Source organism: Malus domestica, chromosome 02 (genome assembly GCF_042453785.1).
Source record: "Malus domestica chromosome 02, GDT2T_hap1".
In the NCBI taxonomy this organism is placed as follows: domain Eukaryota; kingdom Viridiplantae; phylum Streptophyta; class Magnoliopsida; order Rosales; family Rosaceae; genus Malus; species Malus domestica.
Genome location: NC_091662.1, coordinates 20,878,413 through 20,893,818, shown reverse-complemented (window position 1 = coordinate 20,893,818; position 15,406 = coordinate 20,878,413). Strand labels below are relative to the sequence as shown.

General features: G+C 39.2%; 1 protein-coding gene and 1 long non-coding RNA gene across 2 annotated transcripts; one reads left to right on the top strand and one right to left on the bottom strand.

Annotated features, from left to right (window-relative positions):
* Positions 1-2,559: 2,559 nt before the first annotated feature.
* Positions 2,560-4,593, top strand: LOC103426866 (protein GRAVITROPIC IN THE LIGHT 1-like). The gene has a single exon (XM_008364945.4). The coding sequence runs from the start codon at positions 2,734-2,736 to the stop codon at positions 4,231-4,233; it is 1,500 nt and encodes a 499-aa protein (XP_008363167.2). The 5' UTR covers positions 2,560-2,733; the 3' UTR covers positions 4,234-4,593.
* Positions 4,594-10,468: 5,875 nt separating this feature from the next.
* On the bottom strand, positions 10,469-13,358 carry LOC108172433 (uncharacterized). The gene is made up of 5 exons (XR_011577937.1): positions 13,251-13,358; positions 12,463-12,526; positions 11,630-11,711; positions 11,152-11,467; positions 10,469-11,015 (listed from the first exon to the last, which is right to left on the bottom strand). It is a non-coding gene; the product is annotated as an uncharacterized lncRNA (long non-coding RNA).
* Between the last annotated feature and the right edge of the window lie 2,048 nt (positions 13,359-15,406).

Below are 15,406 nucleotides of genomic sequence, written 5' to 3'. Positions count from 1 at the left end.
TATATAACTCATCAACTAGTTCTCTACACACAAGTTGGAACCACCTAAAGTGGTCTGTATGACAGGTTAGGTGTAAATAAATACACTCAAATGCTACAGTCACATGAAGGTTGTGCAAAGTATCGCAAGTCACCTACGAGTCGGAACCACCTAAAGTGGTCTGTACGACAGGCAGGCACTTGCCTTGGATCCAAGGTGAGCGTGTGGTGCGGGTGGTGAATGATCACGTGAAGGCTAGGCCCTATCCTTGGGCGGAGCACTAACACCGGGGTGCAGGATAATAAGCTCGAAATATACCTCAGAACTAATGTACTCACTACCATCACTACCATCAATATACTCACCTGAAGCTTATCTAAACGTCTACAGTGTCGAGCAACAATATGTATGTAACCATAATAATGCACAATTAAACATAAGGAGTATTTGACATGGCATTTCAAAATATCAAACCATTTAATTAAGTTTTTTGGGAAAAATACCAAGTATATATATATACTAAAAACCAAAAGCCCACTCACTGATATGTGGAAGGGTCGTAACCCCCGAGCCTTGCTTGACTGGGCTTGTATATGCGAAACAACTATTTAAATGTTATTTTTTAAGCACATAAACAAAACGAGGTAATAACTTCTCATACATTGCCCAAATGGGGTATTTGAATATATCACCGTGACCTACTCAACCCCACAAACATCCCTATATTTTTAGAAAAAAAATTCAATGTCCCACGAACCCTCACGTGCCTGCCAAGGCACGGCCAGATGAGCCGCCGAGGCGCAGGCATGTGCCTGGCACATTGACGAATTCCCTAACGTCGTTAGGGAATATTCCGTTAAATATTAGAATATACCATTAAAGATACCTGATGCCGTTAGAATATTCTGTCAACTTTGACGGAATATCCCCTCCTTCTTCCTTGGTTTGCCGGAGTCCGGCACCTGCCACCGCTGTTATTGCCTGATTCTGGAAAAACTTTAAACTTCAATATCTTTTTCATTTCTACACCAAATTTCACAAATTTTATACCAAAATGAAGCCCTCAACAAGTAGAACATGATTGTACCTTTCAAATGTCCTAAAATCAACAAAAACTTGCCGGCAAAATCTCATGAAAATCGGCCAAACCTGCAACTCGATAAACCCAAGTGTTCTAACATTAAAACCACTCCAAAATCGATTCAATGTGCTAGTAAAGTAAAAATATTACCTTCTTAAGTCTCAAAACCACTTAAAACCTTTGTGATCACATCAGAGGAAAAATCACCCCTCACCGGAGTTCGGGTAACTCACATTCTACAAGTTCTCACGACCAACTAAGGGTATGGATGAGTTTTTGAGCTCGCAAGGAGTACGAAAGTCACCTTCATAGCCTCAATCCATGACTGGTGAAGCTCGTTGAGAGGTTGACCGTACACTTGTACGGAAAATGGGAAAAAATCCGAGAGGGAGAGAAACAGAGAGGGTTAACGGGTTAGTGTGGGTGTGTGTGTGGGGTCCAACTTGGGTCACCAACCAAAAACAAGGAAAATCTAAGTCCTAATTAAATCCAAATGATTAGGACTTAAAATGATTGGTCCAATTCCATAGCCCATTTACACACACACAACTCAACGCTCAAGGGTAAAATTGTCCTTTTCACACTATCGAGGACAAACTAATTTATACATTCGAGACGAGCTGTGACAGTAATCATATAATACATTTTGGATTTGAATTGAAAACACACATCAAGCATTAGATAATAAAGATTCGACTGAAATTTTGCCACGTAACTGTTATGCGATAAATGATTTTTTTTAAGAGAGAAACCAAACACAAATGTAATTGACAGTCAATAACATTGAATCTACATGATTTAGTGAAATCTTTTTGTTTTATAGTGACAAAAAATGAAGAAAATAATGGATGCAACCAAAGAGTCAACTCTCCAACTTCTCCACCTGATCCAAAGTCCAAACACCACGATTGGTCCGTCGTTGACCAAACAACCCGCCAAGTTATGCTATTCACTGTCCCGTTTGTTACTCTGAAAAGTCAGCATAACTAGGAGATCTAGGAAGGAGCATGAAAAATAAACATTTTATTATAACAAAATAAAACCCAGAAAACTGTAGCAATAATCATTTTCGTTAACTCTATTAGAATTCTGTCAAAATGACTCATATTGGAATGACAATTGCTACAATTGAATTAAAGTTGAGGGATCATTGTTCCAATTGCATTAAAATTGAGAGAACATTTCTCTAATTGGGTTAAAGTTGATGGATTATTGCTATAATTTTTTCATTTGGTTTTTTATATTTGCCCCTTGATTCAGCATCACATAAGTGACACGTAACTCATTTTGATAGAAGTTTTAATAGAATTAACGAAAATGACCATAGCTACACGCTTTAATAAGTTAAGATATCAGTGATCATAAATTTTTAGTTAAGAATTATTGTTTTAATTGAAGTTGATGAACTATTTCTACAGTTTCATTTGAAAATTGATCGACATTGAAATTAAACAGAAAAATTAACAAAATATGGAATGATAATAAATAATAAAAAAGGAGTCGAGCACCAAACCACAGCACGCCCGCACATACCTTTCTTCCAAGACATTCAAAGCACTTCCACGCCACAGCACGCTCTCACTCTCTCTGAATTATTTGCTTCCAGAATATTGAAACTTTCGATTCAATTTTATCTGAAATCAAGCAACCAACAAACAGAGAGAAGAGAAAAAATGTCTGAAATGGACGACGGCACGTCGAAGCCTCCACAAATCTCCGAAATGTTTCAGAAATTCGCTCTGGCTTTCAAGACCAAGACGTTCGAGTTCTTCGCCGAGGAGGAAGCCGACGACGCCGACAGCTTCGCGCTGCTCGACTCTGCCGAAGAGGTCATCACGGACCAGAAGGTCGTCGTTATTAAACCGGACACGGCGGCGGCGAACTGCAACGCTCCGGAGATAGAGGTGACGCCGGAAAAGCAGATTTCGAGCGAGACCCAGCTGAAAAAATCGGAGGTTTTGGCGGTTTCGAAGCCTTTGAGCCGGACCCGGATACGACCCATGAATACCCAGATGACCCAAACTCTGATTTCGTCCATTTTTGCCACTGTTTCGTCGTTTGAAGCTTCTTACCTGCAATTGCAGACTGCCCATGTGCCCTTTGTGGAAGAAAATGTGACCGCGGCTGATCGAGCTCTCGTCTCTCACCTCCAGAGGCTCTCGGAATTCAAGCAGTTTTACAGAGATTTTTGTACGAGTTGGGATTCGAGTTCTAATTTGCCAATCGGGTCCTGCTTGGAAGCTCAGGTGCAGGAGAATCAGAGCAAGCTCAGGACTTTGGGAACAATGTCGAACAGCTTGCAGACAGAGATAGATCAAAGGGACAATGAAGTTACGGGCCTGCGGAAAAAATTGGGTGAGATTCAAAAGTCTAATGTGAATTTGTCTAAGAGGTTATCCGCTACTTTGAATTCGTCTTGTGAAGTTTTGTTGTCAGTTAGAGTTTTCGATTCATTTTTGCATGATGCTTGTAGATTAACACGCAGATTGACTAAGATTTTGATAACTTTGATGGAGAAAGCTGAGTGGGATTTAGATTTGGCTGCTAATTTGGTTCATCCGGATGTTGATTATGTTAAAAGAGCGCATAATCGGTACACTTTCTTGTCATATGTTTATTTGGGAATGTTCAAAGGTTTCGATTCGAAAGGCTTTGGTTTGGATGAGGAAGAAGTTTCGTGTAATGGGCACGGTCCGGATGTGGATAAGAAAAATGCTTCTCTCAAGCAGTTGCTTGAGCATGCGTCGAGCAATCCAATGGAGTTGTTAAGTAGGAATCAAAATTGTGAGTTTTCCAGATTTTGTGAGAGCAAGTATCAAGAGATCATCCACCCCACTATGGAATCTTCAATCTTTAGTAATCTGGATCAAAACCAAGTTGTGTTGAGTTCATGGAGGTCTCTGAGTGTATTCTATGAATCATTCATTAGCATGGCGAGTTCCATATGGATGCTCCAAAAGTTGGCATATTCTTTTGATCCGGCAGTTGAGATATTCCAAGTGGAAAGAGGTGTAGATTTTTCGATGGTTTATATGGAAGATGTCACTAGGAGATTGTTGTTACCAGGTAAAGCCAGGACGAAAGTTGGGTTTACAGTGGTTCCGGGTTTTAAGATTGGGAGGACAGTAATTCAATCCCAGGTATATTTAACTGGGTTAAAATGTACAGAGTAGTCGCAAGTCAAGCTCTGCTGTTTATGATAATGATATAGGCAAGACAGGAGGTGACCAGGATTAGTGTGTTGATCTTACGTGCTTGGATTGTCGGATGGAATTCGAAATATGTATGTTGGAGGTAAATTGAAGGATGTATCGGTTACTATGGTCAAGACGGAAACCCGGTAATATGCATACGATGAAGATGCTGTTGCCTTACATGATACTGAACCTCTTTCCACAGATACATGTTACCTGGTTTGTGACTTTGATTTTTCTTTGTATATGGTTTTCGACGTAGAATCGACTGTATAGAACCTTTATCTCTCTTTTTTCGTTAATTCCGACACAAATACACTGGCAAGTTGTGAATCCAAATTCCTAATTAGTTCTGTTATTATTGGAAAAAATAAAAAAATAAAAAAAAATTCCGGACAATTCAAGTACAATGTTATCTCACAAATACATTAACTTGTTCCCTGAGACTGAGAGTAATGTCATTTAGGTATACTTTTGCAATGTAAATGTAAGGATAATTGTGCTTATGTTTTTCTTGTGCATTGTCTAATGAATGTTGTGTATCCACCCTAAGCCGTAGGAGAGAAACTCACCTGACGCGGTTTCATTACCCCCTTTCTCTCTGCCTATCTCATCATGTGTTACTTGGTTTCTTTGCACTTTTCTCTCTGCCTACCTCATGCAAGCGTGGTAGGACAAAGAGCAAGGGGCAATGAAACCGTGACATGCAAGTCTTTTGATTGCTTATGAACTCTTAGTCATGGCTTAGAAAGTTGTTACCTAGACACACAATGTCCACTGGACTATTGGATAAGGATTCTTTGGATCAGAAAGCTCCAAAATTATGTATTTCTATAGATTTTGAAATCAAATGCAAATTCCCTAGTGCCCACGACACGGTATCTTTTCAAGTCAATCGTTAGTAAGGAGTCACTATCATCTATATAGTCTTTCAAACATGAGGGAATTATCAGTATTTTTATTGCTCCAAGTAAAGGGTACTCCAGAAGCATTTAAGGAAACAATACTCTCCCTATTCTAGAAATTAACAAATGATTTGCAGCATATACATAAACCATTGCCCTTCCATCAGGGTAACAGCTAAAACATTGTTCAAAAATATTTTTCACAAAGCTTTCCTGGGACCTTATCCAAAGCAACCTCAGTTTGCACTAAACAAAAAAAAAAAAAAAGGTCCAATTTTCCGAAGCTACATGGATAATTAAAATTACTCCTAAAATATGACCTAACAGTCCTCTTACAATTCCACACAATACACTTCATTAATCTAGTTCTTCCAGGTACTAGGACCAGCCTCTTTGCAGCATCCTCCTCACGGACCCTCTTCCTTGGACTCATAGTTCCTACTTTTGGCCTTGCGCTCGCAAAACCGCTTCTGCAGCCAGCAAAGCATCAACCACATTACCAGACTTTCCCCTAGCCTTCATGTCATCTCTTCTCACACCCTCCATGACAACATCCTGGTGAAACAGTCATTCACACAACACATTATATCCAAATCAAAACCCCTAACTTGTTTAGTATCTCAAACACTAGAGTAGTTAAGGCATCAGACACACTACCACTGGGGTTTTTCCATCTACCATTATTGTTCTTTAAAATGAACAGCATTGACACTAGAGTACTTACTCCGGTTAAGTTGTCACTAGCAATACTTACCTCTTGATCCTGCGGCCGTCTTCCCAGGCCTTCCCCAGTATTGGACAAGATCAGCCCTAGCCGCCCCTTTGTGCTTAGGACACCCCACCACCTCCTTGTAAAGCATTCCGTCCCTCAGCTTCTCCCCACACACTGGCGCTTTTCAGCTTTTCTCTTCCACTTGGGGACCACCATGGTCTAGCCCTCCTCGTTAGAGCTTTCCTCCTCCATTCTTTGACCTGGTTCCTCACTTTCATTAAACTCATCCTCCACATTTTCAGCACTTGGGAAGCATAGAATCACATCCTTATGAAGATTAGCCTTAATATCCTCATCCACCATTATGTCTTTGATAGGAGCATATTTATACAACTTAGTTGGCTTGTTCTTGTGCATTTATGTTGTGTTTCCTTAGTTATTTTAATGTTTAAAGTCATTTTCGTGTGTTTTCAGATTTTATGGACAAAGTAGGCAAGAAGATGCATTTTGGAGCAAAATGGGGCTTGGAATGGATAGCAAATGCATGGGCCAAAGTGGATGGACGAATTTGAGAACTAAAGAGGCCAAGCATATGAAGAATTATGGTCCAAAAGATGAAGAAAACAGCCCAAAAATCTGTCACCCCAACTTGCATTCCTTGGCATGCAAACCACATAGAATTCCCTTTGGATTCCCATGCCATGCTTGATCACTCTTGTCCCCTACATAATTTCTGATTTCATGCTTCAATTCATTTAATTATTACACTCAATTGCTTGATACCTCTTGTTCTCTTCACTCATTAGATTTTAGACAACATTTACATCCATTACATGCACCAATTGATGCTCCATCATTCACATTTGGAATCCAATGCCATGTGCAACACATGTTGTTGCACCTTTGACCCATTTGTTGACACATTTCACCTCCCTTTCCATCTCTATGCAATGTACACAATCATTCATGCTCCCTAGCTACAACACCACTCCATTTTACCCTTCACACTTTGCATCATTACTTCATTTTCACCCTTGGACCATTGCACACCACACACACAAATTGCCATGCATTTCATCCTTAACCTAACCTGATTTTCTAAGGTTTTTGGGGCCTATAAGTACATGTTTACACCCCTTGGCCAAAGGACAATCCCCCATATTCATCATTTTATCACAAAAATTCGTCCATACACACCCTAGGAAGCAAAACACCCCAAAAACACCATTCTAGTGCCTAGAAAACATAACAACCACTCCACCTTCTTCCACCCTCTTTGCCTAGTTCTCCACCACCCTCCAACCATCAAACACTCCTCCACACTCACCCTAAACCCTTCCATACAATTCCCCATCCATTCTACATCATAAAACTACCCAAAATCTGTCCATAACCCAATCTGCCGCAAGCATAGGGAAAGGAGGAATCTTGGATGCACTTGCTACCAAGTTGGAGCATTTTAGGTGTTTTCTTTCCTTTGATTTTAATGTCTAATTTTATGTATCTTTGCTTTGTGAGTATGAGGAACTAAACCCCTCTTAGTTAGGGGGTGATTCGAAACTATGTTCATACTTGCAATATGATTTGATTACATTCAGTTGTGATTCATAAGTTGTGAATTCAATTTACTTATCCGTTCATATAAAAACTAATTTGTGTATGTTGGTTAAGAGTGCACGCTTAATTTTCATGCATGAATTTGACGCTAGAATATAAGGGAGTTTCACCTAATCGTTATAAACTTATATTCACAAGTAGTGAAGGTTGCTAGTCACAATCACGTTAAGTAAACTCTTGGCATAAGTTTCATGCAAATCATAGTAACGAGTGCCTCGTCAATGCTTATGTTTTTCATAGAACTTAATGATTCTTGCTTGTATCTCTATTATGCAATTCATGTAGGGAACTTGTAGGGAATGTTTTGGGTTGTCGTATGCAATCATCCAACCTAATAACTTGTGGAAAAAACTGAGGGTTAATTAGTGCAATTCACGGTTAATTTGGGGCGTTGAGTATTCATAGTTTATCGAAAAGCAACTGGAAATCGTTTTGTATGCAAGTGTGACATATGTGGAGAAGAACCTCCTAGCTAATCTTCCATCCATAAGTTTCATTCAAATTCACTTACAATCTGTTTTGTTTTACAAAGTTGTTTTGTTTTCAAATTCATTAAAACCAAAATCCCCCTTTTACTTTATTGTTTCAAAGTGTTTAATTTCTGTTTTGGTTGTGTGTTAGAGTGTTTTGATTCACCCAAATTTGTCTAAGAATTTGTTTACTTTGTTCTTGTCTTAATTTAATTATTTTCGTCGAAAATCAACCCCATCTTATTTCTTTGAGTCATATTAATTAGAACTTGTCTTAGATTATGTTTTTAAGTGTTTTAGTTCATTAGAAAACCAAAATTTGTCCAAGTTTGTGTGAGAGTCCCAAAATTGCCCAGATTGTGTTTTTAAGGTAGTTTTGAGTGTTTAGGGGCTGTTTTGAGTCTTTTGGTTTGTTTTAGTGTTTTAAAGTATAGTTTTGCATTCTTTGAGTCTAGTTAGTGTTTTAAACTTTGTTTTTACGTTTTCAAGTCAGTTTCTAAGTGATTTAGCAATCCCTCCTAATCCCCGGCCTAGAACGATCCCTACTTACATACTTTACTACAATTGATAAAAAGAGGGTTTAATTTGTGTGTTTAGTTATTTTACGCATCAGTCTTCAGGAAAGACAATAGGCTCATCCTCAAAAACTCTATCGATCATGATGCAACCATCATCTGCATCCACCTCAAGACAAACATGCCCCTCCAGCCTCCTCCTACCACAGTGAAAACACATTTTGAACAACTTTTCATAATTGACTAGGATATGGTTGTCTTCTTCATGGTTCACTGTCAGAACCCTCTTCAACAGGATCTAAGATCCACCTTAAGCAGTACATTCACAAACAATCCATTCAAACGAAGGGTAACTTCATCCACCCTGAGCACACGACCAATTGGTTGCGTGATATCTTTTATGATATTCTTCTCCTTTAATTGAACTAGCACCATTGGCCGTCTAGCCCATATAACCAGCTTGGTGATAACGTCAGTATCCTTGAAATTTGTAGTCCATTGTGAGACCATAATTTTTTAGGGCCGTAGTAAGGCTAATCGGAATACAATTATCTCAGAAGTCATGTCATAGACTCAATAGTTCCGAGTGGGCTAGATCAAACGGAGCAACGGTGCCACCATCACTCTATTCTAGGGCAATGGGCGAAGTTCGGGTGACTTCGTGAGGATGACCATGCTTGTTTTGCACCACACATGGTCTAATTTGGTATGAAATAAGCCAGATCTTGATATGTCTTAGAGTTCCTACAATCTAAGAATTATCGTGCGCTACAACTTATCACAACTTCTAAAAGGGTGCAATATCTATTTCTAGATATTCTTTAGGATTCTCCCAGATTAAAAAAGGATTCTATCCTAAAAAAGTCTCTCTCCCAACTGGTATAAATACACCTGTCTATATTCCATCTCTAGTAACGCAATCTCTGCACTCTAATTCTCTTGCCCATTGCTTGAGTCTTATATTTGCTTATTAACTTGATTGTCGGAGAGCCTTTGGCTGGCACACCCCTAGTGTTAGGTTTGCTCACGGTTGTTTACTATTTTAAAGGTTACTCGGATTTGTGCCTTTACACTCAAGGCAGTGTGTGAATTTGGTTCCAACTTCCACCTTTCCAGATGAAAGATTTTCCCACGAACGTACCATGGCCTATTTTGCAGCACATACGAGAGATCATCCTCATAAACTCCAGCATGAACCATTTCTTTCCAAAGTGGTCCAAGTAGAATGTGTTTTTTACTTCATTTTCAGGGAATTTAAACGGATGAACATCATTCATTTTCAGGGACCACAAAGATTGATTTTCAAATTCAAGGACTATCTTGATGAACTAGGTTAATTTCAGGGACTATTTGAGATAAAAACCCTTCTATAACCCCCTATAAACATTAGATAATTTTTCATTGTTTTACATAATCATACATAGAGTGCACTAAATATTGGAGAGTCTCATTGTGTCCATATGAGAGAGTTTTCAACACAATCGTGGTTCATGGAGCCTTGTGATTTGGAGTGCTACTATTACAAGGATGGGGTCGTTGTATCTTGGGAGACAAGTGCCGATCAACCTTGAGCACCGTAGTGGGGTGTAAACTTGTCTTAAGGACTAAGTGTTCAACATTTGCCTTGACCAAATATTTAGGTTTTTCTAATCCATTATGTAAAGTTCATTTCAAGTTGGTAACCCATGTGCATGCATTACTTTGATATATAATTGTATGAATTATTTCTTGATTTTCTATGTGATTTAATATAGCAATTAGACCCTAATTTTTCCAACAACGTCCACCTTGTAATCTCTAAATAGTAGCAAATAACCATGCTCAGTCATCTGCCAACACTTAGCAAATTTTCAACAATTCCATGAACTAACATAACTTCCCTTATGTACCTTTTTCCTTTCATTGTTTCAATTACCAGTGAGCCTTTTCTAATGACCTCTACAAGTACTCCAGTGCCTACTTGCACTTTAGCTTTAATATTTCTGTTTATATCCACTAGCAAATCCTCTTTAGAGGTCAAACAATTGTTGCACCCACAATATATGTACCATACATCACTCTTATTCTTTGCAACAGTAGCATGACTTGCATAAAACAGGTTTCCTATCTCTTCTGCCTGATTAGAAAAATTCACTTGTTGCACAGACTTGTTGAGATTGCAGTCTTAGCAATATGGCCAAATTTACTGCACTTGTGACATTTGGGCTTTTCCCTTGTTCCAGCACTTTCCATAGTATAGCTTATCACAACTTTTACAAGGCATCTTAGCAACATTGTTACCTTGCCATTGCTTCACAGGAGCATTGGTCTTGTTAGGCCATTGCGTCCCCTTGGTTTTAGAATTCTTCAGAAACTTTGCATTACTAGCTTGACCACTAAACCTGCCAGTTTGCTTACATGTGATGTCCATGATAGAAAATGCCTTTTTTGTGTTATTCTCACTATGCCTACTAACCCTTGTTCATATCCTTTTAGTATAGCCACAACATCCCGTGCGTCATTGGTCTCCAAATCTTTGGTGTTTTCAATCACATAAGTTATGCTATCATAAGACATAGGCAAATTTATCAACAATTATTGCACAACTCATTGATGACTTATTTCTTCACCATTACCCTTCATTTGGTCAATCAAATCAAACAGTTTAACAAAGTACACATAAAGAGATTCATTCTTACCCGTACGTGTGTATTCAAATTCACGTCTCCAATGAATTCTTGCTTCAAGATGTCCTTGACTGACTTGGTAGTTTTCTGATTGGCAATTCTGGAAAACTTTATCTGAAACGGCTCCTTGAATGATACCAACTGCTCTTGCATCTTTGATAGTATTCTCTCGCATCAGCTTCTTCTCCTCAGCCGAGAGATTTCCTTCCTTCAATTTCAAAACCCTTTTCAACCAAATTCTAGAATTCATGAGACTTGAAGATGGTTTTTTACACGTCCCGACCCCCATATTCTCTGAATACCCGGATAGGCACGTGCTAGTCGATACCTGAAGGTGACGAAAACCATTTATTGAATACAAGAGTAATGATTAGGAGAAAATGAACATGAATAATCATTAGAATCTAAAGGTAATAAACAAAGTTTAAGGAATTGTCTAGAGTGCACAGAATACATTCTAATTCAAGATCACAAAAGGAAAGATCATTACAAGATATCACCCAAATGAGTGATAGACTGCTACTGGTAGGCGAATGCCTCGTACGTTGTGTCGTAGTCCTCATTTCTAAGACCTGAATGGGGTGCAAAACAAAGGTGAGTGGACCAAGTTCATATATATAATAATAATAAAACAGTTATCAAGATACTAACCCCCACAGTTTATATAAAGAAAACTACTAGCATAATAAGTGATAGGTTTACTGAAAATCCTAGCATGCCGAAAACATCTCAAAAGACATATTGCGGAAATCAAAATATCAATCGTCTCACAGATTGCCTCGTAAGCGGTGTGTTTCCAGTAAGATCACTAAATAAATATAACTTCCGACCCTATGCCAGCACCGTGGTCTCTGCGCCCGTAGCCAGAGAGTACAAACTCCCAGCCCAATGCCTGCTCCGTGTCCCTCAACCCATAGCTAGGGATTATTTCTCCCGGCCTAACTACCAACACCAGATCCTCACCCCAGGCGGCATAGTGTCCACTAGGTACACACAAATAATTATGCCTCTCAAATATAACCACTTCATAGTATAAAGTCATTCATCGTGTATACTATAAAGAGGGGTTTTGAAAATATGTTCTAGCATCCTATCGTCATCCATCAAATAGTCTACCAGTTCATGGTTTTTATAGAAAATACGATATATTAAAATATAGCTCAATATAGGCCATCAATTAATTCCTTACAAAATAACGAGACGATAATCAACATTTCAATAAACATGCTTAACATAAAATCAGTTCATAAACTCGTAAGGCATGCATTTCATTTATGCAAATAAACTATAAAATTATGCAAATTTTAGAAGGGGTCCACTCACAGATACTCCGTAGCAGCAGAGTTGTGCGGAAAAGGATTAAGGAAATCCCCACTAGCAACTTCACCTAAGCACAAAAATGTACAATTTATCAAACTACCCAACTATAGAATTCCAGGAAATGGAAATGGGTCTTGGGTTTGGATCCGGATTAGGGTTTAGGTTTAGGTTAAATAGGATTAGGACCTATTGGTTTTTGGGTTTGGGTAGTTTAGGAACAAATGGGTGGTTTGGGCTTGAGCCCAAACCCACACAACACACATACACACATACACACATGCCAGCACACACACATGCATGCACAACACACACACACACACACACACACGGCGCAACACACACACACACACACACCCACGTGCACCACACACACTCACACACGAGCACCACACCCACTCACACACGCTTACACACACACACACACACACACTCACACACATGCACCACACACACTCACACACGCTTACACACACACACACACATACACACTCACACGGACACACACACACACACCATACACATACAGTACACGCACACACCCACACACACACACCACACAACACTCAGCCTATGCAAGGCACGGCCCGTAGGCCAAATAACCAAAAAAGAAAGCTAGGCTGGTCCAAATACGGGCAAAGGCCCGTGGGTGTTTTGAAATGGCCTGGATGGCCTGCATAGTGCTCGGGGAAGAACACTGGAGCTACTACAGCTTCGGCCGACGGCGAACAAGTAAACCAACATCCAAACCATGTACCAAAATGAAGAGGGAAGAGAGTGGAGTATTTTCATACCCTTGCTTCACCGTGAACGGCCGTGAGTGTTCGGAAGAACCCTTGAAGGTCACGGGTTCGCCGAAAAGTGTGGGTGAGCCTCCCCCGCGCCGTTCCCATCCTCAAAACCTTGGAAGAACAATGTAGATTTCAACACACAACGCCCAACAACATCAATGGCGATTTCAAAAGGAATTTAAACTTACCTAGCCGGAAAAATAAATGGAGAAAACCGTCGAAGGTCTTTTCTCTGGATTTCCCGATCTCGCTGCGACGAAGAGAGAGAGAGAGAGAGAGAGAGAGAGAGAGAGATGATGACGATGATGGTCTACAACAGGAGCCACATGCAGGTTTGTTTGGTTGGTCACGGTGCAGAGAGAGAAAGGGAGAGATGAGAGTTCTTGTGAGAGAGAGATATTTCAGAAAATGGAGAGGCAGAGCTCCTGAAGAGAAGAAAGCTAGGAAGCTGCCACTTGGCAGTTTAGGAGGAATAAGGTATCTAGATCGACAATTAGGATTAAATGAGATAAGGGACTAAATTGATAGACTTAGATATGTTTCAGGGAGGAATATAGAAATATAAATAAAAATGTGGGGGTGGGTATAACAGTTTTCATCTTGATCTTACAGAAATCAAAGTTATCTCCATTAAAAATTGGTAGCTCGTAGCTCACTCCCTCCAGATCCAGCCATGCTAGATTTGAATCTCGTCGAATCAAAGCTCGAAGCAACAAACAATTGCTTCAAAATCAGCTCACAATTTCACATTCAGCTTGATGCCCGGATTTCAAATCGAAACCGGCTCGGCCATACTAGAATTCAACTTCTCATACACCAAAACAAGATTACAAATTACCAGCAATGGTTTTGGATTGTATATGAGCAAAAGAGTGAGATGGAAGCATGAGAAAGAACATGCAGAGAATATGACTCTGCTAGATTTCCATTACATTCATACTGAGCATATGAGCTCACAGTACAAGACAAGATGACAGTTAGAGAAGAGAGAGAGGCTTACAATTTTGATTCAATCTCAGCCCTTTATTCTACTTAGCCTATGAGCTAATGATAACATTATAAGGCCCATAAGCCACACTAATGAACTCTCCAATAACATAATTACAAGTAGAAATTCAGTGTAGGATTTTTATTTCAACAGAAGAGTAGGGTTTTTCTAGGGTTTTTACTCTTGTAGGAGTCTCGGAGGAGAGCATGATTTTCCAGTGGAGAAGACTTTGAATTTCAGCTCTTTATATGTATAGGCATGCATGCTATACAGACTCTCTTATATTATTTATTTTGTATACACGCCCATTAACCTGTTTATATTGTAGTTAAATTATATGCTTAGGATTTTTACTGTGTTCCTCTCCCCACCCCCACACCGCGCTCCTATCTCTATTAAATCTCTTGCAACTGATAATCTGGATGGATCGAAGTGATACCGGCAATGAAGCTAATGTTAAGTCACCTTTTTCATAGCAAACTGTATTATTGTCTTCTGCATTGAAAACCCTTCGTGGAAGCCTTCTTCAATAGGGCTCGCCATGTCGGCAATTATGCCAAACAACAAAAAGTAAAAAAAAAAAACCTTCTCACCTTTTTTATTTAATTTTTAATTTTAAATAGGTTGTGTTATGTTTACATGACTGAGGTTGGCGCAAAAAAATTTTATGTTGCATGTAATTACTAAATTGTCCATTTTTTTACAGAGTTTTGATTGACAATGCGATTTCTGTTAATATGTAATTTAACTAATATTTTAACTTCAAAATGGACCTTAAATTTGGGATTTTTGGGCCTCGTTATCCGCCCATCTCTTACAAATTGGACCTAGTAAGTACAATTGGTGCTTATTTTCACCAGCTTCCGTGGTATTAATCCTCCATTCTATGTTATTTTTGCAAAGGATATCATGGTTTTCATGCGTGGAACTAAGAGCTCTTTGTGTAACATGGTGAATTTTGTTGACGAATACTGCTTCAATTCTAGACACCGCATAAGTAAATTGAAATCTTTCGTTTTCATCGGCAGATATGAGGCCAACCGAAGAGCTATTGTTCAAGGATTCTTTGTGTTGGCCGAGTATATCTAGGTTTCCTATTTTTTAAGGTCACCCGAAAAGGTTCCACTTCCAAGATATTGCAGATTTCGGGATCCACATCCAAGCTATTGCA

What these genes read in the sequence shown, in the direction of transcription:
- LOC103426866 (XM_008364945.4), top strand. Translation starts at nt 2,734, where the DNA reads ATGTCTGAAATGGACGACGGCACGTCGAAGCCTCCACAAATCTCCGAA.